General features: G+C 45.5%; 1 protein-coding gene across 1 annotated transcript in view; it reads right to left on the bottom strand.

Moving 5' to 3' along the window:
* Window positions 1-26,423, bottom strand: part of LOC138076690 (uncharacterized) — a 112,305-nt gene that overhangs the window by 12,714 nt on the left and 73,168 nt on the right. Inside the window, exons 6-15 of the mRNA XM_068968969.1 lie at window positions 17,052-17,083; window positions 15,116-15,160; window positions 7,670-7,711; window positions 7,298-7,324; window positions 3,921-3,965; window positions 2,824-2,871; window positions 2,619-2,665; window positions 2,473-2,522; window positions 1,729-1,946; window positions 1,365-1,615 (exon numbers count right to left, since the gene is read on the bottom strand). Coding sequence (XP_068825070.1) covers window positions 1,365-1,615; window positions 1,729-1,946; window positions 2,473-2,522; window positions 2,619-2,665; window positions 2,824-2,871; window positions 3,921-3,965; window positions 7,298-7,324; window positions 7,670-7,711; window positions 15,116-15,160; window positions 17,052-17,083 — 805 coding nt within the window. The remainder of the gene's footprint in view (window positions 1-1,364; window positions 1,616-1,728; window positions 1,947-2,472; window positions 2,523-2,618; window positions 2,666-2,823; window positions 2,872-3,920; window positions 3,966-7,297; window positions 7,325-7,669; window positions 7,712-15,115; window positions 15,161-17,051; window positions 17,084-26,423) is intronic.

Below are 26,423 nucleotides of genomic sequence, written 5' to 3'. Positions count from 1 at the left end.
ATTGATGCTTTTGAACTGTGGTGTTGGAGAAGACTCTTGAGAGTCCCTTGGACTGCAAAGATATACAACCAGTCCATTCTAAAGGAGATCAGTCCTGAGTGTTCATTGGAAGGACTGATATTGAAGCTGAAACTCCAATACTTTGGCAACCTGATGCGAAGAGCTGACTCATTTGAAAAGACCCTGATGCTGGGAAAGATTGAGGGCAGGAGGAGAAGGGGGCAACAGAGGATGAGATGGTTGGATGGCATCACCAACTCAATGGACATGGGTTTGGGTAAACGCTGGGAGTTGGTGATGGACAGAGAGGCCTGGTGTGCTGCGGTTCATAGGGTCGCAGACTCAGACATGACTGAGTGACTGAACTGAACTGAATGCTTTTTTTTTTTTTCCACATCGGTCAAACCCCGATTTTGAATCTGAAAGGATAATTTTGAGTCACTGCTTTACCTTTTGTCAGTGCTCCACCCACCTCTAAGTCATTATAACTGTACTGACAGTGAGTCAGGGTATAAAAGGAGATTCAATCCTCTGTTTTCAATGATATAGTTCAGAACATGGGCTACAACATAGATTTATTCTGCTTTCTGGCAAACGGGTTCCATTATGAATATCCAAACCCTTCCGCTCAGGTCATTCTACCTTAAACATACTGGGTGCTTCATGAATATTTGCTGCTACAAAACCCAGAATGTTGAACCCATGAACCAGAAGTCAACTTTTATCCAAAAAATTATTCTGGAATGAGTTACCCTAATGAGGTATGTCTTACTGGCAGAGCTTTAAGCCAAGGAGGAATCTCCAGTCTCCCTACGCTTGACCCAAAGACCCGAAACGGCCCCCCAGTATATCCAGAGCAGGTGCCTCACCAACTGTAATGTCCCAGTCACCTGGGAATGCTGAGTAGGGCAGGCTCTGAGTCTGCAGGTCGGGGCGGCACTGAGATTTGGCATTTTAAGGAGCACCCTTGCTGACAGCAACCAGCCGCTCCTGGTTCCCTGGTCCCCAAATCACATGTTCAGCAGCAAGGCTGTAGAGAACAGATGGCCTTGGCTGTTCTCCAGGCAACCGTCTCCAAGGCCAGGCCTGCTGGATCATGCCACACCCACCTCTAGAGAGCTATTTTCCTATCTGCTCTCCTCCCGACACTGTTCACATGTATAAACACCCATGCTCCATGGCTCTGAGGGCCTGGCACTGATCTTTATAACTTCTGTGAGTGAGCATGACATCAGACCCACCGTGGGGAGACAATTAAACCAACAGAGACACCCAGATCTTAAATCAACAGACATCACCCAGACCTTGTATAAAGTCTGAACACACAGTATTCAACATTTAGTATTCACTTTCATTGGCTTTACCTTGATGAAGGATTCATTATTGGTTGCTACGTACACTCGGAAAGACAAGGACGGGTTATGGTCGATGGCTTTGTACAGAATCACCGCCCCGTGGTGGAATACCGTCTCTTCGCTTTGAATAACGGGTCCCACAGGAGAAAGAGAGCTCACACGCCATTTGACGTGGGTTGCAGAATGGTCCACAGTATATTCTAATGAGGCCCCAGTACTTTTAACATGGAAGACTTTGAACGTCATGTTGGCATCTCGGTCTGTTAACACAGGAAGGTGAATTAGCGTTCTGGGCATTGCATGCGTTGCACACATACTCTCACACGTCCACACGTGCACATGCCAATTAAACTTTTAGCAAACAAGTACTCACGACCCAAGCAGAGGGAATGTGGAAACTGAATGGAGGTAAGACAGAGCGGGTCACATTTAACATCAAACAAGGGTCCACCGACGGCCCAGGGCTTCTCAATGAGGTCTGAATATTTGCTCCAGGACAAGACGCAATACTTGATATCAACTTTCCTGTTAACCTCAAATATCAGACCAGTCTCCGTGCACTGGTAAGTTCCCTCTCCATCCACCTTCAGCCTGCATTGGACAGAGAAGAACACCTGTCAAGTCCTGATGTTTGTTTAGGAGAGGATTTCTTTAAAAAAATTTTTTTAACTCATTTTATTTTGTTGTTTAATTTCACTCAAAAGCACTGAGGGAACTCTATAACATTTTGAAGCAGCATCACAATCAAAGGAAGCAATCTAAGGCTTTTCCTGGTGGCTCAGTAGTAAAGAATTCTCCTGCCAGTGCAGGAGACACAGATTTGATTTCTCATCTGGGAAGATCCCACCTACCTCGGAGCAACTAAGCCCATGTGCCACAGGAAAGTAGCCCCCACTCCTCGCAACTAGAGAAAAGCCTGCACAGCTACAAAGACTCGGGACAGCCAAAACAAATAAATAAAATTATATATATATATAAAAAGAAAACAATCCAAGAAAGAACATAAAATGTGTGAAGTTAAGTTATGCTGTTTTGTGTTTCCCCAACTTGGGGTTATTTTTACATAGGCAGATAAATTACTAATGGTATCATGTCTCCTCAATTCCCAATGACTCACAAAAACTGTCCTCGGGAAAGAAGCCTGGGGGTCACGAGTTCATTGTGTTTCTGGAGAAAAAGCACAGATATAACACATAAGTAAATGTCATTTTCTTAAATAAAGTAAATTAAAGAATCATCGTTTGTAATTAAAAACATACTTACATTTTCAGCATTACAGTGTTCACAGTGAGACTGAATCTTATTAGATTCTAAATGATAGAGAAAAAATTTTACTTACAGGAATGTGACTGGCATTTTCAGACAAAATTTTTTTGACAAATATATATGATATGACCATATCACAAAATCCAAAGATATAGGCCCCCTCAGCAATAATGAGACTATTTTGGAGAATGTAAGTTCATACCTGAATTATAATGCTGTGTGGGCAATTCTTTATCCTCCCATTCTTCAACTGTAAAAGATATTGTCACACATGTATTGGCATAAGTCAGTCACAGGGTAAATCAGTTAAACCCCCCCCCCCCCACACACACACACACCCAGCTTCACACCAATAAGAACCTTGTGCTAAATCACTTCAGTCATGTCTGACTCTTTGGGACCCTATGGACAGAGGCCTGCCAGGTTCGCTGTCCATGGGATTCTCCAGGCAAGAATAATGGAGTGGGTTGCCACTTCCTGCTCCAGAAGATTGTCCCAACCCAGGGATTGAACCCGGGTCTCCTGTGTCTCCTGCATTGCAGGCGGACTCTTTACCATTGAGCCACCGGGCAAGCCCAACAGGAACCTTAAACGTATATTAAACATCTCTTGGAGCGGATTCGGTAATACATGACACATTCTGTTTGTGAGTCTCGCTGCAGGTATAAGGCAGCAGTCCCCAAACTTTTTGGCACCAGGGACTGGTTTCACAGAAGACAATTTTTCCGTGGACAAGGGGGCGGTGGGGGGAGGGGCGCGGGTTGGGATTATTCAAGTGCATTACATTTATCGTGTGCTTCATTTGTATTTTTATGACATTGTGATATATAATGAAATAATTATATAACACATCACACGGCAGAATCAGATCATCAGGCATTAAAGTCTCATCAGGAGTGAGCAACCTAGATCCGTGGGTAGTTCACAGTAGGGCCTGTATTCCCATGAGAATCTTGCCCCACCGCTGATCTGACAGGAGGTGGCACTTAGGCGGTAATGCAGGTGATGGAGAGTGGCTGTAAATACAGATGAAGCTTCGCTCGCTAGCTCACCGCTCACCTCCTGCTGTGTGGCCTGGTTCCCAATGGTACTAGACAGCAGCCCAGGGGTTGGGGACCTCTGGTATAAAGCAGGAAAATAAGCGTGAATGTGAAAGTTTCCATGCACCCCACGTTGGCACATTAAGTCTTTAGCTGATCTTCTGACACTGAAACAAGAGCTCTCTCATCTCACCCAGGCACAGGGTGAACAGGATACATTAGAGGAGACAAGAGGGCAAGGGCACTGCCTCACTCTTACCCTGAGCAGACGCCTCCTCGGTGGAAGACTCTCCTAGTTCCCCGTCTGCGGAGACAGAAAGAGCTCAGGGCACTGGTGGTCATGGACGAGCTCTTCGCCAGTCACTGCTCAGCTAGACCAGTGTCTCAGCTGGACAGCCGCAGGCCCCAGTGAAGAGTCCCTCAGAGTGGTCAGAAGTCGGTAACTAAGCCGGAGTCGTTATCCCCAAGACAGAGCCTGACTGGCATCAGCCCTTCAGGTTAGTCTAGTTAGAGATCAGCGGAGCAGTAAGAGAGGGACTGACGTCTGGTTTTAGGCATGTTTAAGCCGGAACTGTCTTGTAAGAGTCTCTGATTTAGCATGTGGCCTCTTTCCACTGGCTCCCCACCACTCGCCTCTGGTCTGCCTCCCTGCATTTACTGCCCTCCAGTCACTCTGAACCACTCTCCACGCCAAAGCATGCTCCTGCCTCAGGCCCTTTGCACTCACTGTCTCCCAGGCTGAATATTCACACTGCTCACCCAGTCACATCCCTGCTGTCTCTGCTCAAATGTCACCTTATCAGAGAGGCTTTCATGACGCCCCACCCCTCTCCCAAAGCAGGGCCTGCCTGACACATCTCTTCCCCCTTTCATGTTCATCAGGGTACTGCTCACCACCTCACCCATGATAAGCTCAGTGTTTCTGCTTCCTGTCTCTCTCCCCACTAGAATGTAAGTTTCGCAAGGACTGTAATCCCAGGGCCTGGTAAGCATTCATTTTCTGAATGGCTAGAATCGCAGAATACAAAAATACATTATGAAAGGGAACAGTGGTGAATTTTCCTGTTATCTACACCGGCTACTAGTTGCATGAGTTTAGGCTCTTTAGTTACGTACGAAATCTTTGTCTATTACTTTCCTCATCTGTTAAATGAGAATTAACATAATACCACTCCCCAGAAAGACAGAAAATTAAATTATGGATAGTTGACTCATTGGAAAAGACTCTGATGCTGGGAGGGATTGGGGGCAGGAGGAGAAGGAGATGACAGAGGATGAGATGGCTGGATGGCATCCCTGACTTGATGGAAGTGAGTCTGAGTGAACTCCAGGAGTTGGTGATGGACAGGGAGGCCTGGCGTGCTGCAGTTCATGGGGTCGCAAAGAGTTGGACACGACTGAGCAACTGAACTGAACTGAGGGATTGCGTCTGACACTCAGCAAGCAGTCAGTGAGTGCTAGCTATTACTTTGCTATGGTGATGTGTGAAACTCAAAAACATTAATAATTCTGAAGCAGACAATAACCTTTCACTTGGGAGATGACCTAATGTGTTAAATACTTGATTTTATATTTGAAAGATCTGAAGAACCTTTGGGAGGATGAGTCCCATTAGTAAGACAGGCATCTTGAGCACACATGGAAGGTCCAGGCCACCACCAATGCCCAAAAGCAGTGGACCTCCTCTCCGCGCCCCCAGGACCCTGGCTCCAGTCCTTGCTACACAAGCTGCCTGCTCTCAGGACATTACATGGGGACCAGGGGTTGCAAGACAGAACCAGATTTAAAAAACAGCATTAAAATGAAATAGAAAACAGAGACCAAACGTATTCAGAATTTTGGACTCAGAATACCATAGATCTGAAGGTTCTGAAACACCGATCCAAGTCCTGCACCAGAAAATCTTTCAATCCTATTCCACAGTCGCTATCCTAAAAAGCATCACAAAATTCTTATTATTTAATGACTATCATCTACACTGCATTTCACCCACATCCCATGTTTTTGTGTCTTGCGATTTGCCTGGGGAACTGAGAAAACGAAAGTTATTAGAGAAGCCTAACCGCCCAGCACAGTCTCCCACCAGGTCTTCCCAGCCAAAGCAGAGAAACTGATGTATTTCTCTCCAATACATAACTCTCGGCTTCTCTTTAATCCATGCGATTCAGGTGACTTCAGGGCTCAGAACAGAAGGTATATCCAATCAGAAGGATGACGGGTGGGCCTGCATGGCCAGTTGGCCCACCCACAGAGAAGCAAGCATCCCAGGGTAGCCTATTTGGTCCTCCCATCTGACCTGAGAATGGAGGTGAATGAGGGGTATCTTTCTGACCTTTTCCCCAAGGTGGAGGATAAAAGGTCTTTTAACAAAGAGACTAACCTCCGGGAAAGGCAGGGCCCTGTGGACAGCCCTGGACATCCAGGTGTCTCACATGGCCAAGGGCCAGGTCCAGCAGCTCCCTGACCTACATGTGCCCTGTCTGACAGCACTGACTCCAGCCTCCCATCCAGATCTGAGCCTATCTTGAGCCTCACAGACTCCAAATGCCTTCCACCTGGTTGCCACCCTGACGAGGCCCTGGGCCAAACCTGGCTGCCAGGACCCTGGGGGCCCTGCCTCTGGATCCCTGTCTCCATGGCCATTTACTCAGTTATTAACCAGGAACAACAAAGAACAGATCCCAAGAAACGGCCTCTGACTTCATTTCTATTCTAGTCCAAGCTACGGAGGCTGGACTTCTGATTGCATTTAATTGGATGAAATAATCCTTATTATGTATAAGGAGGACTGGAAGTAGGAAGGCTGGCATACATTATTCCTTATGGGTATCAGATGGTGACATCTACTGCACGAGTGTGATATAGAAATGACTACAGGTTCTTATCTATACACAACACGACTGCAAGGAGCTTACAGTTACCTTTATGGGTTCCCCACTGGGAAACTACAGAGAGAATTAGATTAAATACAGGACTTCTGAGTGAAAAGACTTCATTTATTTTAAAATATTATAAAGACACCCCCTGACTGCCTTGTTAAGTATTTGTGTTCATAAGCAGATTATATTCTAAGAACTGGGAGGGAAAAAAAATCCTAAAGCATAATAAAATCAGTTAAAATAAAAGCTTAGTCATGCAACTTAAGTATTTCACAAAACTTTAGACCAAAAGCAAATTTTATATTTAGAATCTATGTCTTTAAAGTGGTTTCATGACTCAAGATGTTCATAAACAGCCAGAACAGCAAGCCAGAAACTTTAAACCACAAATGGCACCACATTTTCAGCAGTGAACAGTCTAGTCTGTGATTAACTGTGAGCAGCGCCCACCACGGGAGGAAGCAGAGACTGTGGCTGTACATTTTGGTCAGTCCCTCAATCTCTTCTCCTCTGAGAACCGCAGAGCAAAGCCACACACGCAGAGTCTCGGCATCAGTGCAGACCAGAACACACCCCTTGTATTCCAAGTGTACTGAGCTCAAATTTTCAAAATGCTTATTCATTTCCCAGTGTTGAGCCCAATCTGACACAGAAAAAGATCACGAACAAGCAACTTGCAACTTAAAAATCTCAAAGCCTATCCTTTCTTCCTTTCAGTAACAAAAAAGAAAGTCAGAGGAAGGAAGGATATACTCACTTGTTTTTTCTGGTTTTGCCTCATTATCTACAAAAAAAAAAAAAAAGGTTGAAATCATGTCATATGAAATTCATATGACAACTAAGAAAAAAACACACAGGCTAATGGAAGAATAGGTAAAGTGTCTGCCTCTCACCAATAGCAACCATTTCCTGTCTTTCTTCCTCAGCTCATCCTGTTTTGCCACTTTACTTGCCAACTAGAAATTATTTACCATGTAAGTACTTTTTGGTACTTCAACAAAAGGACACTTGTAATTACTATGTCCTCAAGCAATATCAGTGACATGGGCTTTACATTAAAATAAAAATAAAGGTGTCCATGTTTAACTAGAATTTTGTTATTAAAGAAAAACATACACAGATAACTCACCAGATTCAGCTTCAGAACCACTCTCAAAACTGCTGTCCTCACCTTAAAAAAAAAAAAGATACACAGAAGCACACAATGAATAAAAAAGTACGAACTATTTTTGAAAATAATACATATAATAAAACAGACCCAAACTCAACTAATTTCCTCCTTTTACTCCATTCTCACTGAGTCCCAAACTAGTCTGGTTTACGAAAAAGAAGGCTTATCTTTCTTCAGAGCTGGATGAAATATACTTTAATTACTTAAATATGAGCCCAAATCATACTTTGGCTATAATAACCACTTTATTTGGGTGTCATCCAAGTCTCAGCCTGGCCTGCCTCTACTGCTCGCATCTTGCCTCTGCACTGTGCATCTAGAAGGTTCCATGCACAAGTTCAATGATACAACAGTGCAGAAATCTGTAATGCAAAATGCCATTTCCCTGAAGCACCCCAAGAATGTTCCCTCCCTTTCCTCACCCCCAACTCAGCCCATCTGTCCACTGCAATCAGGCTTCTGTTCCCACAGTTAGCTTGGAATTCTTTCCCCAATGTCCCCAAAGCCCCACTAACCCCAGACCCATGGGACAGATCCATAGTTCTCAGAGGTACAGGCATCTACCAGCCCTTCCTGTCCACACAGCTCTCCCATCTATTCTGGTTCTCCACCTACCTCTGCATGTCTTCCATCTGCCCTACTGTGCGTGCTTTGTGCTCAGTCGTGTCCAACTGTTTGCCACCCCATGGACCGTAGCCCGCCAGGTTCCTCTGTCCATGGGGATTCTCCAGGCAAGAACACTGGAGTGGGTTGCCATGCCCTCCTTGATGGGATCTTCCCACCCAGCGATCAAACCCCGGTCTCCTGCACTGCAGGCGGATTCTTTCCCATCAGAGCCACCAGGGAAGCCCACCCAACTACAAATACCCAGGCCCCACTACCCACACACACCCAGCCTTCTTCCTACATCACCTACCTCCCAAAGCGGATTCCAACCCCCACCTCCAAGGGCGCCCTGAACTGTTCCTGACAGACCAGACAAGCACCAAGGCACCTCTCTCTCCCTCATCCACCCTCTTCAACTGCTCCTCCTGCTTCACCCTGCTTGGGATGCCCTGAGTAAGTGTGTGGAAAGCTATTAATATGATTCTCAGATCGTCCCTCGATACACACACACTACCAACCAAACCCAAGGACGGGAAATAGCGATATGGAGGAAAGAAAAGAGTTGATAATAAAGATGAGAATAATAATAGAGCAGCTAAGAGCAGCTTTTCTGGGGAGTTCACCATGTGCCAGGCACTATACAGTATATATACTTACGCATTTACATGTATTCATCAATTACCTTTATGTACTCATTTTGCACATCTGTATTTACATATATTTATGTAAGAGCTTTACATATGTTAACACATTAGCCCTCACAACTGCCCAATGAGGCAGGCTGAGGTCAGTTAATTTCCTTATGTAAGACCACCACCACCACCAGCCCCACCACCCCTATTCTCCACCCAGGGAGTGGAAGCTAAGATATCAGCTCGGGTAGTCCAGCTTGAACTTGCATTCTTACCCATGCTGTTTCACTTGCAAACATGCTTCTTATTGCTTCAGCAGTTTAACACCCAGGAGCTGGTGATGGATAGGATGAGTGGGAAGAAGGGGAGGAGGAGGCAGGTTCACCTGAGTGGAAGGCGAGGCACTGAAGCAGGGGCTGGGAGATCAGAAGTGGTAAGACACGGCCTTGGTCCTCCAGGGCTCGAAGCACAGAGCTGCGGTTCTCAACCTTGGCTGCACACTGATGCCACCTAGGGAGCTTCCCACACACACCCAGCCATGCCTGGGATTCTGGCTTCCTTGGGGGGTACTGATTAACTAATCGGGGCTAGCATTTGTGGTAAAGGGCCCCAGATAACTGGAATGTACAGCCAAGGCTGAGAACCATGGACTAAAACCAACCTACCATAATCACTTCCTTGTTCCCCCAGCTGTACCCAGCGTGACTGCCACTCCTTCCTCCAAGTCTCAGACACACCATCCCATTGCCTGGATAGCCCTTCTCCAGACCCCAACTCCAGACCCCAGGGTATCCATGAGAAGCCAGCCCAAAGTCACTTCTGCTGACCGACTCCCTCTGCCACACCAAGTCAGATGAGAAGTGCCTCTCTCCGATCCATCCGTTTACCCCTCTGTCAAGCAGTGGCTGCTTGCTCAGCTGTTGCTGCCTGAGCCCTGGAGGACTGAGGCCATGTCTCACCACCCTGATCCCCCCACACCCATCCCTAGATGCTCCATGAGTGATGACTGTGTGAAAGAACAAATGCTTTGCCCAGCTTTAAAGAGCCGAGCAGCCCCTACCATGTCTCTACTCTGCCAGTTCCCTCGCAGCATGGGACTTCTGCATGTATGTGTGTGCGCGCGTGCGTGCTAAGTCGGGTCCAACTTTCTGAGACCCCATGGACTGTAGCCAGGCTCCTCAGTCCATGGAATTCTCCAGGCAAGATCTCTGGAGTGGGCTGCTGTGCCCTCCTCTAGGTGATCTTCCTGACCCAAGGATCAAACCTGCATCTCTTGTCTCCTGCATTGACAGGCGGGTTCTTTACCACTAGCGCCACCTAGGAAGCCCCTAGGACCTCTGCAGGGATGTAATTCTGCCTGGACCAGCCCCAGGTGAGGCCCACCTTCTGCTCCAGGTCCCTGGGACACAGAGTCTGGGGCCATCCATCCCTTCAGTTCACCTTCCCTCTGGTTTGGGGCCTAAGACTCCTTATTCTATTTCTGCTTCCCTGCCCCCTCAAGCCCCCAGGACCATCTTTCTGTCTCATGGCACATATTTGAGAACTAAATAAGATGTCTGTGAAGAGTGACCAGCCCGGGCCTTCGTACACAGTAGTCATGATGTTTAAGGAGCAGCAATTTTTACTAACAGGTCACACTCCTAAACTCTAGTGACAGGCCAGCCCAAGCCTGCTACCCCCAGCCGTAAACCCTCCCCACGTTTGCGTAGGTTAGAGCCCTGGCAGCAGGATCCCTGTTTGGGGAAGCTAGCATGCAAACAGCCCCCAACTCTGAGTTTCTTTTCTCTTATTTTCTCATCCTGATGGGTTCCACCTTCACCACACCCAGCTGTCCTGAATGCCAGCCTAGATGTAGACAAAACCTACACCCCTTTGACCCATTTCATTCCACTAAAAATAGGCTAAACTTTTAAAAATAAACCTTAAGAAAAAAGTGAAAGGAAGGACAGAAAGGTGAGAAAGGGAACAGAGAAAGTGTGGCAGCAGGCAAACTGAAATCCCAGGCCCCGTGCCTTCCCCAGGCTAGAAGCCCGGTCCTCAGCAGTGAAGCGTGGGGTCCTAGCCACCGGACCACCAGGGGATTCCCACCTACACTTCCCGACCAGACTCCCTTTGTCCAGCTGAGAAGGCTCCACCCCACTCTGACCTGAAGTGTCTCTCCCCCAGCCCGAGAATCTGAATTACCTACCATACTCTGCATTCAAGCATTTTTAACTCTCAACTTCAGACACTGCTGCCAGCAGCAGGCTTTCTCCCCCTTCCTTAGACAGCGGTCCTTGCACAGTCTCCTTCTAATCTTCATTTTGGTTGCATATTACGAAACCATCTTTCTCCTACTTTTTTATTTGACATTAAAACCAAAGGGTACTTAGCACAACTTTAGGGACCAATCTTCTTTAGTCACTAGCAACACGGAAACCTCATAAAGATAATTGATGCAATCATCAAACCAGTACAAAATTACCTTGATGAAAAAGGGGGAAATATACTTAATCTTGGGCTTCCCTGGTGGCTCAGAAGTTAAAGCATCTACCTGGAATGCTGGAGACCTGAGTTCGATCCCTGGGTCAGGAAGATCCCCTGGAGAAGGAAATGGCAACCCACTCCAGTATTCTTGCCTGGAGAATCCCATGGAAGGGAGGAGCCTGGTAGGCTACAGTCCATGGGGGCAAGGAGTCGGACACGACTGAGCGACTTCACTTTCACTTCCTTTCACTTTCACTTCCTTTCACTTTCACTTCATACTTAATCTTCCAGATATAAAGATAAAAACTCCCATCTGGCAACAAGATTGCCAAGTGGTCCTGTTTTCAGAAATGATAAGGGCAGGAAACAAATTAGAGGGACAACTTTTGCTACTTGTCTGTCCTAAATATATTCTGTTGCACATAAACCTAATCACAGGAGTAAATCAAGCATGCAAAGACCACAGTCCCAGAAAATGGTTCAGGACAAACGGCCCTGTGATTTCTGTGATTTAAGTTTTTTGAGCTTAAGTTTTTTCAAGAAAACATGGATTTTTTCCTGGATGACAAGCTTTGAATTTTTTTCTTCTGATATAACTTTTTTTATTTTTCTATAACAACCTTGAGTGAGTGAGTGAGTGAAGTCGCTCAGTTGTGTCCGACTCTTTGCAATCCTATGGACTGTAGGAGCCTACCATGCTCCTCTGTCCATGAGATTTTCCAGGCAAGATACTGGAGTGGATCGCCATTTCCTCCTTCAGAGGATCTTCCCAACCCAGGGATCAAACCCGGGTCTCCTACATTGAGGTCCATACACTACATAATTCAGAGTGTACAACTCAATAGCTTTTCATATACTCACAGTTCTCTGGTGGCTTTGACGGTAAAGAATCTGCCTGCAATGAGGGAGAACTGGGCTTGATCCCTGGGTTGGGAAGATCCCCTGGAGGAGGGCATGGCAACCCACTCCAGCATTCTTGCCTGGAGAAGCAACATGGACCAAGGAGCCTGGAAGGCTACAGTTCATGGGTTCGCAAAGAGTCGGACATGACTGAGCAATTCAGCAACAACAACTGTATATCCATCACAACAATCAACTTTTCATTTTAAACATCCCCTAAAATCCCCTGTACATTTTAACTACCACTTTCAATCTCCCCATTCCCCCTAGACCTAGATAACCAATACTCTATTTCCTGCCTGAATAGGTTTGCATATTCTAGACATTCCATAAATGTCCAGATAAATCCCATAAATGGAATTCTGTAATAGATGGGCTTTTGTACCTGGCTTTTCTCACTGAGCATGTTTCCAAGGTTTCATCATGTTGTAGTATATATCACCACTTCATTCTTTTTTATGGCTGAATAATATTCCATTGTATGGTGTTATAATATTGAATTGTGTCCCCCAACAAAAACTTCATGTTTTAAGTCATAATCCACCTTAGAATATGACCTTATGTGGAGATACAGTCTTCACAGAAGTATTTACTTTTACGTAAAATGAGGTCCTCAGGGTGGACACTAATCCAAGATGACTGGTGTCCTTACAAAAAGGGGAAATTCAGACCCAGAGACACACCACAGGGAGAACATCATGAGATCATGATGATGGCTACCTACAAAGCCAGGAAAGACATCTAGAACAGACCTTCCCTCCTAGTCTTCCAAGAGAACCAACCCTGCCAACATCCTGACTCACATTTAGCCCCCAGAATGTGAGAGAACATACTTCTGCTGGTTAAGCTCCCCAGTCTATGGCACTTTCTTACAGCAGTCACAGCAAACAAACACAAATGGGTACACCACATTTTGCTTATGAGTTTAAAACTTGATGGACTTTTGGGTTGTTTCCAACTTTCAAATATCATGAATAATGTTGCTGTGAACATTCATGCACAAGTTCTTTTGTAGAGATATGGTTCCATTTCTCTTGGCTATATACACGGGAGAGAAATTGCTGGGTCAAATGGCAATTATCTTTAACTATTTGAGGACTACCAAACTGTTTTCCCAGGTGGCTGTGTCAATCTACATTCCTATCAGCAGTGTGGGTGGGTGTGGGTGTTCAATCGTGTCTGACTTTCTGTGACCCTATGGATTGTAGCCCACCAGGCTCCTCTGGTGGTTTTTTCCAGGCAAGAATACTACAGTGAGCTGCCATTTCCTCCTCCAGAGGATCTTCCCAACCCAGGGATTGAACCCACATCTTCTGCATCCCCTACACTGCAGGAGGATTCTTTATTACTGAGCCACTGGGGAAGCCTCTATCAGCAGCATCAGTTCAGTTCAGTCGCCCAGTCGTGTCCGACTCTCTGCGACCCCATGAATCGCAGCACGCCAGGCCTCCCTGTCCATCACCAACTCCCGGAGTTCACCAAACTCATGTCCATCAAGTCCGTGATGCCATCCAGCCATCTCATCCTCTGTCGTCCCCTTCTCCTCCTGCCCCCAATCCCTCCCAGCCATCAGGGTCTTTTCCAATGAGTCAACTCTTTACATGAGGTGGCCAAAGTACTGGAGTTTCAGCTTCAGCATCATTCCTTCCAATGAACACCCAGGGCTGATCTCCTTTAGAATGGACTGGTTGGATCTCCTTGCAGTCCAAGGGACTTGCAAGAGTCTTCTCCAGCACCACAGTTCAAAAGCATCAATTCTTCGGCGCTCAGCTTTCTTCACAGTCCAACTCTCACATCCATACATGACCACTGGAAAAACCATAGCCTTGACTAGACAGACCTTTGTTGGCAAAGTAATGTCTCTGCTTTTGAATATGCTATCTAGGTTGGTCATAACTTTCCCCTCAAGGAGTAAGCATCTTTTAATTTCATGGCTGCAGTCACCATCCGCAGTGATTTTGGAGCCCCCAAAAATAAAGTCTGACACTGTTTCCACTATTTCCCTATCTGTTTCCCATGAAGTGATGGGACCGGATGCCATGATCTTTTTCATTGTAGCCACCCTAGTGGCTGTGAAATGGCATATTTCTGCGGGTTTGAATTGTATTTCCCTGAAATAATATTGAGCATCTTTCATGTGCTTATTGGGCATTTGTACATCTACTCTGGAGAAAAGATTTTTTAATCCAAAGGTCCTATGAAATCCAGCCCCCACCTGTCTCTACAGACACACTTTGGCCCTGCCACCCTTCCCTCGCTCTCTGATTCCAGTCATCTGACCTTCTTCAGTCTCTGCAAACAAGCGCTGTGCACTTTCCCACATGGGGACATGTACATTTACACCTGCAAGTCTTTTGAACTCAGATAACTCTTGTCCCCACCTTTGCCCTGTTACCGTAATGCATCCTTCAGAGTTCAAGTCAACCATCACCTCCTCAGGGAAACCTCCCAGGACTACCCCAGCCAAGTATCCACCACCTGGTCTGGCTCACAGAGGACCCTGTATTAGGTTAGTGAAACCAATCTAGAAAATGGTCCAGTTGCCTCATCAGATAAATTCTCAGTTTCATTAAGCACAGCTTCATCACTGAATTTTAAGTTACTGATTTCAACTAGGCTAGGTAACCATGAAAGTTTAAAATTTAATCAGCTCTTTCAAGTAGAAAGATGAAAGTTCCTATCTTTCATACAGATTGCTTGAAGTAAAACAGAAAAATTAATTGTTATTTATCTTGAGATAAATTGGTTATTTTATAAAAATTTCATTGGGGCATTTACCAATGTTAATCATATCTCTTACCTGATTTAGAGTCCCCTGAAGCATCTAGGTTGGCGCTGGGGAAATCTAAATTTTGAAAAAGAAATCAAGTTTAGTAGTATAAATACCAGGATAAAATAGAAGACTGTGTTCATTTTTGTAAAAAAAAAAATGCTAAACCAAAAATAACAGAAGTATCCTCTTCTATAAACTGAATTACCTCTTTAAACCCAAAGCAGCACTGCAAGTCAAATTAACATCCAGTTACCAATGGTAAGCAAGGCCATATTCTCAAAGGATAAAAGATTTAGACCAAGCAACCTTAAGCCTTTTCCAAGAGAAGGCAAACAGAAAGCCAATAAACTTTATAATGACCTTTGGCTGGGTCCCTGGCAACCTCTTGGTTCTGTGCCAAAGGAGTGGCACTCTTTGATCAACTTAGCTGCTCTCTAAAAACATCCCTGGTGATTAAGTAACTTGACACCAGAAAGGGAAAAAAAGCACCTGGTTTTAGATTTTGTAACTGAAGAGCAAACGATGGTGTTTCTATAGAAAAGACTCAGAGTCCTTTCCCATTGAACAGTCAACTCATGCAAACAACCATCACTGATTTAGTGAAATGACACAGACAGGTTAGAGGTGAGGATCCAGATAAGTTGGGACCAGACTAGGGAGGACCTCAAACGCAATTGAGAAGAACTGGCCTTGGGGGGTGTTTCTCCTACAGGGAATGATATGGAGATGCAGAATTACATGAGTGCTTCAAGGTGAAATGGGCTGTGGTGTTCCCAAAGATGCTGGTGGACTTTGGGCGGGGGGCAGCGGAGGGGGGGGCGGGAGGTACTGTTGTTCAGGATGCATTAGACTCCAGAGAGTCTAAAACTCCGCTGCAGAGATTCAGCTATGAAGTGGTAAGAGCCGAGGCCAGTGTAGGTGCATGGAATGGAGATATTAAAGTAAAGGAGAAGAAGGGGTAACTGCTGCCGAAGTTACCAACATCAACTAGAGCAAGAGTATTTCTGTGTAGGGAAGGACTGCCACTTAGTTACCATGCCCCTCATCTGTATTTATGCCACGCTCAATTAGATGGCTCATGGAACAGGACCTAGCACTCTTCCATTTCATTTGTCTGGAACATTCACCCATGCCAGGCTGGTGAACAGAAGGGGCTCGATTACTGGTTGACTGCTTCCCCTCGGTGCAGACAGAGACTACTGTCCCTTCACTGACTTACTGTCCACTGTGTGATGGGCACTCTGCAGAAATTAGGAGAAAATCCATGTCCTAGCCCATAGCATGTGTGAGGACAAGGAAGGACCATGCAGTAGACAAATGAAATTAGGACAGTATGAAAGTAAGGAAGGCGCCAGTACTTTGCTGGTCAGAGAAACTGAGAGAAGGGACTCAAGCCTCAGCAACCCCTAAACCTAGACCATGACCTTCTTTTAACAGCAGAGGTTTTACTTGATCCAGTTTCAGGGATAGAATTAGGTGTTGCTATTTTCATTAAGTATCTATAATTGATGATAACACTGAAGTACTAAAGAAAATATCTGCTCGTGCATAGAACAATTATAGAATTCCATTGACAATACTTCTCTATTCTTACTCTACTAAATTTAAAATAAGGTTAAAAAGAACATTAGAGGCAGAGTTTAAAAGGAAAGAGATGTAAGAGTATTTGTTTTCTATTCTTAAGTTATAAAAACCACAAAGGTATGAATTCTTTACATTTCATTGTTTTAAATATCTGTTGACAAATAATCTTAAAGAAACTTCTGAAAAACTGTCATTATCTCATCATCCTAACCTACTGATTATTTCAATACATTTCTGTAAGCTGGTGACTGCATGAATGTAATGAGGCAATTGCAGCCCATAAATAAAATGAATAAAGAAATCATTTTCTAAAAATGCAAATTTCCACACAGTGCAGCTTAAGTTTTTCAGTTACTCAATGTTGACTTAGAGTTCATACCTTTTTCTTCTAAAGAGCCTTGGTGATCATCACTAGAACAAGAAAAGAAAAACAGTTTTATAAACGGATACTAATTTTATACAAATAATTATGAAAGTCTTCAAAATGATCATACTATGTTTCTCCAGAAATGTTGGCAGGTGGAATAACTCTATCCCTCCTCAAGGCTCTTCTTGCCCCCTCACTCCCCACTCCAATCAGACTCAAAACCACAGGGATAGAGGTGACTTTGAAGTGTGCAAGTGAAGCCCTGCCGGTCCGCTCACACCCTGGGTACCAGCAGCACCGTACACAGGGTCACTGCGCTGAATCCCCACACCGCACGTCTCCAGCCCATCCATCCACCTCGCCCCACCACACAGGCTTCCAGTCCCTCCTCCTGGTTCCTACAGAGGGCTGCTCGCCCGCTCATTCCAAGGTCTTCTCACCTGCTTCTCCAGCCTCCTCCCTCCCATAGAGCACTTCCAGGAAATGAAGGGCCTGGACAGCTCCCCCATTCAATTAACTGGTCCTTCCACTGCCTGACCTGGTGTTTGCATCCCCACCCCGGCTCTGCCCTGCTCAGTCCCACGGGAGGTCTCAAGGGAGAACTCCCCATCTCCACTTCCCACTCTCCGTCCTCCCCCAGACTCAAAGCCACCAGCCTTTTGCTTTTTCCCACATACGGAAATCACTCGAGCTAGAGGCACCGAGGACCCCTGCCCAACAAACCCAAGGGGCCCTCTCCATCCTTAGGGGCCACCTCCCTTTCGATGAAGCAGGTGACAGGCTCTGCGGTGGCTTCCAGCGCCCCTCACCTGGTCTCTTCCCTCCCCTCGGCTCGGTGGCCTCTCCCGCCTCCAGGTACTTCATTTCCCAGCTCCATCAGCTCCTGGCGATTTGCTTTGTCCCAAGACCACCTCAGTGCGCCCTCCACACACTGCCTCAGGCCCGCCTTCAGGCCAAAGCTTCAGATCCTAGATCTCTGACCCCTTCCCAGGCCTCCTCCCTGACTTCCAGGTACTTAAGGCCCAAGGGTCACTTGAGCACTTTACATACAGTCAGCACTAGCTAGTCCTTGCCTTTTCCTCTCCAAGAAAACCTGATCCTCCCAACCTGTCTTCACATAGAATCACCAGGTCACCTAACTGGAACCTCTGAGTCATCACTAACTCTTGTTCCCCCTTTGTTGGCAAGCAGCCCAATCAGACTCCTCCCATGCTTCCTCCAATCCATCTCTCAAACTTCTCCCCTCCTCACTGCACACCGCTTCTGCCTGCCTGCAAGCTTCTCGCACTCTCTAACAATTACTGTCTCACTCTCTTGGTCTGTTCCTCTGCAGCACCTTATCATGTCTTTGCCCTTCTGCAGCTTCTCACTGCTTCCTGGCCTGAGCTCCCTGGCACCGCACGCATGGACCCCCACCCTTCTCCCTTGTCGCCCACCCTTCCTGCTCCCCCAGAAGGAATGTTCTTCAGTGTCCCAAGCACACCCTGCATCACACACACACACACATACACACCACGCTCTGCACCCTCCCCCAAAAAGAGTTACTGCCAGGAGCCTTGCAGCTGTGCAGCTCAGCTATGTGTGCCCCATGGACACGTAGAGTTTGTGCATATAAGTAAGAGCCCTGCCCTCCATCATGATGCCCAAACTGCTCCTTATCCCTCAGGAACAGCGTTTCACAAGGCGTGGACTTGAAGACATTAGAACTCTCAGAGAGCCTTCTAAAAACCATTTTTCTGGCCCCATCAAATCAGAATCTGATGAATAAATGAAAAACCAGGAAGAAAACAACAATGGTGTTATTTGCACTTATGAGTGTTTAAAATCTTTCTGAATTTTCTCATTGAATCATCCCAATAAGCCTATGAAGGCCATTTGACAAATGCAGAGACTGGGGCTCAGAGAGGTTCATTAACTTTCTTGAGGTCACACAGCTAACAAACAGAAGAGGAGCACTTGACCCTGGGCCATTAAGACTTCAAAGCCCCTGGGACCATGTCTTCCTTCACGCCCCACCACTTCACCGGCTGACCCCAGCCCTGGCAGAAAACTGAGGGAGAAAAGAGCAAGAGCAGTGGACTGACTGCTAGTCCCTTCCTTTCCCTTCTTCAGTCAAGTCAGTCAGGAGCCTCCAGATTTTGAAAACCTCCTTGACTCAAGGTTTTTTCTGATAAACATTCCCAAGTATTTGGTATTTCCCAAGCTCCATGTCCTATGAAAACTATGCATTTTCATTTTCAGACCCAAGTCTTCTTACTTTTTAATCTTAACCTCTGGCTCAGAAGGTCAGAGAGTGGTGGTAAGCCTGAAATTAAGAAATGTTTCAAGACATTAAGAAAGACTAAAACATGGTTCCCAGTGAAATGCATACAAGAACAAGCCAGCCATTGTGTCGTTTTTCTCCAGACTCATATCCTTATAATGCAGTCACTGTACCTTTTAATTTAAAAGTAATTATGAGAACATGTAATGGGACTGGATGCCATTATCTTAGTTTTTTGAATGTTGAGTTTCAAGCCAGCTTTTTTACTCTCTTCTTTCATTTTCATCAAGAGGCTCTTTAGTCCTTCGCTTCCTGCCATAAGGGTGGTGTAATTCGTGTATCTGAGGTTATTGCTATTTCTCCCAGCAATCTTGATTCCAGCTTGTGCTTCATCCAGCCTGGCATTTTGCATGATGTACTCTGCATATAAGATAAATAAGCAGGGTGACAACATACAACCTTGACATATTTTCCTTTCCCAATTTGGAACAAGTCTGTTGTTCCATGTCCAGTTCTAACTGTTGCTTCTTAGCCTGCATACAGATTTCTGAGGAGGCAGGTAAGGTGGTCTGGTATTCCCATCTCTTGAAGAATTTATTCTGTCAATAAAGCAGAAGTAGATGTTTTTCTGGAACTCTCTTGCTTTCTCAATGATCCAATGGATGTTGGCAATTTGATCTCTGGTTCCTCTGCCTTTTCTAAATCCAGCTTGAACATCTGGAAGTTCAGAGTTCATGTACTGTTGAAGCCTGACACTTCATGGCAAACAGATGGGGAAACAATGGAAACAGTGAGAGACTTTATTTTCTTGGGCTCCAAAATCACTCCAGATGGTGACTGCAGCCATGAAATTAAAAGACACTTGATCCTTGGAAGAAAATCTATGACCAACCCAGACACCATATTAAAAAGCAGAGACGTTACTTTGCCAACAAAGGTTCGTCTAGTCAAAGCTATGCTTTCTCCAGTAGTCATGTATGGATGTGAGAATTGAACTATAAAGAAAGCTGAGCGCCGAAGAATGATGTTTTTGAACTGTGGTATTGGAGAAGACTCTTGAGAGTCCGTTGGACTACAAGGAGATCAAACTAGTCAATCCTAAAGGAAATCAATCCTGAATATTCACTGGAAGGACGGATGCTGATTCCAATACATTGGCCACCTGATGTGAAGAACTGACTCATTAGAAAAGACCCTGATGCTGGGAAAGATTGAAGTCAGGAGCAGAAGGGGACGAAAGAGGATGAGATGGTTAGATGGCATCACCGACTCAATGGACATGATTTTGAGCAAGCTCCAGGAGTTGGTGATAGACAGGGAAGCCTGGCGTGCTGCAGTCTATGCGGCTGCAAAGAGTTGGACATGACTGAACTGTTGCAAAGAGTTGGAGCAACTGAACTGGACTGATGAGAATATGTGTTAAGAGTTAGACATCCTTATTGTAAAAAATATGTCTGCTTAAAACAGTGACAAACTTCTCTTGACTTTCCTTTCATAGTCCCCTTTCTGCAGCTGTTTATCTTTATTTCCAGATGTGTATGCATGTGCATAGATATCAGAACTTCTGCTAAAAACCAGAAAACCTTTACGGAAAACCTTTATTTTCACCACATAATGAGGCTGCAGGGTAGAGGGTCAGCTCTCTGTATCAAAACACTCAACAGTTACGGGGGAAGGGGCTTAGCCCGAGGTGAAGGAGTCGCCCACTGGGCAACACCAAAGTCACAGCCCAGTGAAGAAGGTAACCCAGGGGACCCACAGAGCCCTTGCACTGGCTCTGGAATCTGCTTTAGCGGTAACAGAATCTGCTTCCCTAAAATATGTCTCTTTGGCATATTAATTATTTTAAGCTGGTTATTCTCTAAGAAACAGCAGGCAAAGGAAACACATTCAAAACCCAGCAGGAGTTAGCCTTTTGGAAGAAATATTAACATTTGTATGGGAAATCTCCATGTGTAAGGGTGTCCAAATCTGTATCTTATCAGTGAAAGGGCAGGGACAGAAATCTCAGGACAACCTCACCAGGGTTTACTGTGCTCTTCCTAGGGACCTCCCAGAACTGACTCTCCCCACCCTCAACATCCTTGTCTGCCTGCTGAGGACGGTATTTAAAGTGAGACGGTATTTAAAGTGAGACGGTATTTGGCCATTTTGAAGAGTTACTCAAGTTTTCCTTGGTATCACCCATATATGGCTGTTGTTGCTAAGTCATGCGTGACTCTTTTGCAACCTCATGGACTGTAGCCTGCCAGACTCCTCTGTCCATGGGATTCTCCAGGCAAGAACTCTGGAGATATTTCCATTTCCTCCTCCAGGGGATCTTCCCAACCCAGGGATCGAACTGGGCTCTCTTAGGTCTCCTGTGCTGGCAGGTGAATTCTTTACCACTAGCACCACCTGGGAAGCCCCTCTTCCATGTACACCAGTTATTAAAGCTTTAATCTGACACATGTCAATTTAATCCTTAGACCAGAAGAATCCAGAAGGGTGGAGGAAGGTTTTCTTCCTCTCTGACATGCCACGTGAATGCCAGTGCCCCACATCTTCTTCCTGTCTGCTTTTCCATGTGGTTTGTTAAAAGGAAAACTAAAGTAATCATGGAGAGGGAGGACCCATTCCAGATGTTCCCAGTGTAATTTAGGGGCTGAAGATCAGTAGGGAATGGAAGTGGACATTTACTTAGTATCACTTTTAAAATTCCTTACATTTTCATCCCGACTCAATCATGACGACTAGGTGTACTGTCAACACTGCCTTATACCTACCAGCTCGCAGGCCCTGCCTAGTACAGGTCTCTTTCCCTTAGTGGGAGGAGAAAAACGCCTTATGCCTACCAGTTCCCAGGCCCTGCCTAGTACAGGCCTCTTTCCCTTAGTGGGAGGAGAAAAACGCTGCATCTTGGCACTGTAAAATCCAACCAGAGGGAGCCTTTCTCCCACCTCTGCACCTGGGCCTGACTGCAGCCTAGACAGGTGGATACTAGGCGCCAGAAGGGTTTCAATCAAATCTGCCTCCTTGAGTAATAATTCTCCAGTTAAAGATTTTAACAATCCTTAAAGTGAAAATAAAACCATAATTGTTGTTGTTCAGTTGCCAAGTTGTGTCCAACTCTTCACGACCCCATGGACTGCAGCACACCATATAATATATATAATACATTAATATATATAATATATACACATTATATGTATATAATATATATTATATGTACATAATACATATAATATATATAATAATTAATATATTATATATAATTACTAATATAATATTTTATCATATAAACCATAATATACTAGCTAATTTTTTTTTTAGTATTTACTGTGTGCCTGAACCCGAGCCAAGGACCTGGCAGGCATCAATGGGCTTACTGCAACAAACTTTTGAGTGCCTGATGCTGAACTAGTATCATCCCCATTTCACAGATGAGGAAACAAGGCATGGGTAACTTATCCACAAATCCAGTCCATCTGACTGCAGAGCCCAAGCTTTTATCAGTACATTTCACAACAAAAAGCCTAAAACTCTGCCAAGCAGGTAAAGACAAAACACTTGTACTTTCTAGTCTCTGTTCCTAAGGTGCCACTGTCTGTGAAGGTAATTGTCAACTAGAGTCACCTTGTAGTAAATAATAAAGTTATTGAAAGTGAAAGTGAAAGTGAAGTCACGCAGTCATGTCCGATTCTTTGCGACCCCATGGACTGTAGCCTACCAGGCTCCTCTGTCCGTGGGATTCTCCAGGCAATAGTACTGGAGTGAATTGCCATTTCCTTCTCCAGGGGATCTTCCCAACCCAGAGATCGAACCCAGGTCTCCCGCATTGTAGACAGACACTTTACCGTCTGAGCCACCAGGGAAGTCCAAAAAGTTATTAGACATAATTAAACCCATAATGGGTCGATTCAGGTGAAGAATCGACTGGCAATGCAGGAGCCACAAGAGATACAGGTTCAGTCCCTGGGTCAGGAAGATCCCCTGGAGGAGGGCACAGCAACCTGCTCCAATTCTCTTGCCTGGAGAAGCCCATGGACAGAGGAGTCTGATGGGTTATACAGCACAGGGTCGCAGAGTCAGATACGACTGAAGTGACTGAGCATGCATGTGCACAAACCTATAATGAGGCCCAAATCCTCCCCTAACTCTTCACCAGAACGAAACCAACTAGTGTTTTACTTCTTTTAGCTCCTATCAACCTTCAGGAAATACGTCAAAAAAAGTTAAATGGGTTAAGAAAGTGGAAAAGAGTTTATATTAGTCACAAACTAAAGTTACTCTGCATAATCATAAAACAGTTATACTTTCCAGAGAATAAACTGGATGAAAATACTATTCTCTATAACACAGATCTCTTTTCATCAACTGAAATCAACTCACAGTTGCTGTGATAATCAGAGGGGATATAAAAGTGACACGTGACACAGGAACCTGGTCCCAAGGGGCACACTAGCGGAAGAGCAGACAGATCAGGAAATAAAATGTATGTGATGTGGGAAGAGCACAATAAAAGCAGTATAAGCTATCATTTTAGCCCAGAGCAGGCTCTGGTGAACTGGGAAGAATGCTAAGAACACAGGCATGAAACTTAAGACCGCTTAAACCTCAATGGTAAGGTCAGCTTTTGCATTTTCAGAGAAAGCTACCGCCTCTCAGGATCCTCACTGTTAGACTCAGAAAAAAATGAAATGGAAAGGAACCTATAAAGATCTTCCAGCCTGATGCATTATTTTACAGAGGGAGGGCACTCTGGGAGAGGTGAAACTAATAAACACCCAAGATCACACAGCAAGTTAGAAGCAGAGACAATCTTACAACCTGTCTCAGGTCTCCTGGTTTACCCATCAACTCATCCACTTAACAAACACAGGTGGACTATGTGCCAGGCGTGAGTGAATAAAGTAACTGGCACTGTGGCTTCAAACACCCATCAGCCTGATGGGGAAGACTGTGTACTTGCATCTGCGAAAGGAAGTGCTGACTAAGACTGAAGAATTGGGGGTGGGGGTGGGGGGGCAGCTTCCTGAGGAAGTGACCTTTAAATTCAGCCACAAAGGACAAGCAGGAATAGGCAAGAGAAGAATTGGGGCCGGGGGAGTAGAGGTCACACAGCTTCTGTCTGAGGCAGGAAGGAACTGATCATGATCCAGGAACAGCAGGAAAGCAAGTGCGATCAGAGGGAGAAAGGGAGGAGTGAGGGAGGACAGGGAGGTGGAGAGACTCCAGCTCTGAAACCAAGCCTATGGCAACCCCAGGATGCTGAATGGAGATCATCTGGCCCACCGAGTAGTCTCTATATCTTCCCTCTTGGGAAGATCTGAAGTTTGAGCACAAAGGAGGAAGTCAACAATGCAGGGTTCCAGAATCTGCTGTCGTCAACATCTCTCATGGGGAATGCTTGACCCTGTGCAACCCTGATAGCCTACAGGCTCAGACACTGCCTGCGTTGAGCCCAAAATATCCAAGCATTTCCCCAAAGAAAATCTCAGTCTCCAGGCCACAAAAGCCAGACCTCCCTGCCCAAGAAGTTGTAGTACCAGATGACAAACACCCCTCAGGAGGCTAGGAAACTTTAAAGCATACTCCAAGGAAACTGTCTTCACAGACTTGAGATCTGGAAGCCAACTACACAGCCCCTTGCGTAGGGACAGAAGGATTTCCTGTACTCCAAGCCCTCTGGGACCAGGCTGGGGTGGGGGAGGAGGGGTGGGGTGGGGAAGGGTGGGGGAGGGGGCGTGAAGGACTCCATAGGGGAAAGTGGCAGACAGGTGAGGAAAGGCGGAGGAGAGATGTGGGCATCATGAGCCACCAGCTGTCAGTTCTCCCAAGGGACACTTCCCAAGCTGGGCAGGCTTCCCATCATCACCAAGTTTCCTTTATTCTAAGCATCCCATAACCACCACCTATAATCAGTTCACCTGAGATGTAAGCCATCCCATCACTTTTTTCTTCTATGTCCAGGTCCCAGAATGAGAGCACAGCCTTAAATGCTTTAGAAAACATTTAGTGCCAGCAAAGGTGAAAAATTCACAGGCCTAGCTCTCCAGGCTGGCTCCTTCATCTATTCCCTCCCTTCCTTTTCTTCAGTTATACCAGCAGGAAAAAAAAAAATAGTGGTCAAACAGGTAGGTTTTTGGATATCAAAAGGCTAAAGGATTCACGCATCATTAGTTGTAACAGGCCAAACCTGGAAACAACTGCCATGTTCATCAAGAGAAAAATGGATGAACAAAATGTGATTCCGTCATAAAATAGTCCTGTAAGCCACAGAATGCAAAACTGCTTACACGCAACTGGGAGGATGAATCTCACAAACACAACAGCACAAAAGAAGTCAGACACAAAAGGGCATATGCTGTGTGAGTCTATGTTTATAAAGTTTACAAACTAGCAAAACTATCTCTGGTCCCTTTGGGATGAAGGGATAGGAAAGGAGGAGGAAAAGGACGGGGGCTTTTAGGATGCCAGGTTCTATTTCTTGACCTGGGTGGCAGTTACACAGATCTGTTCACTTGGTGATAATTTTATCAGCTGTACATTTAAAATGCTGTGTTTTGTGTATGACTGTACATACACACAAAACCCTTCAAGGAAGGGTTTTCAGCATCTTGGGAAAGGAAAAGTACATAGGCCTTTAGCTTTGTAGGCCACATTTATGAATGGAGAATGACCCTGGGTGGTAGGGGGCAAAGTGAAGAGATGACTGCATTTGGGATATGGCCCAAATGGCAGCTGTGGGGTGACAGGAATTACAGTGAACAGTTTCAAAGTCTACTTCCTTCTTTCTCCTATAACTAACTGTCAATGAAATCTCTGCATACTGTACTCCAAAGGGAAGTGGGACCAAGAGGAAAAGTTGGAACTGAGCTGCCTTAAGGGAGAAAGGAGGCAACTGGAACACTTCTATCAGTGAGGGGTCAAGGAGAGGAGGAGGAAGAAGAGGGAAAAGAATGAAATCACAAGTGCCCAGCGCAGGCAAGAAGGAGAGTTCGCCTGACTGAGAATGGATGAGGTGGGGTGATTCCCATTTCTCAGCCCAGTTGAAGGGATCCCTTTCTACTCCCCTCCCTGAGCCCTGCTCTGATGCACACCTAAATTAATGGCTTTATTGTGCTGCTCAAGAGATGCAA

The sequence above is a fragment of the Capricornis sumatraensis genome, chromosome 1 (assembly GCF_032405125.1).
Source record: "Capricornis sumatraensis isolate serow.1 chromosome 1, serow.2, whole genome shotgun sequence".
NCBI classification, from domain to species: domain Eukaryota; kingdom Metazoa; phylum Chordata; class Mammalia; order Artiodactyla; family Bovidae; genus Capricornis; species Capricornis sumatraensis.
The sequence above is the reverse complement of the archived record's forward strand: the minus strand, read 5'-3'. Positions and strand labels throughout refer to the sequence as shown.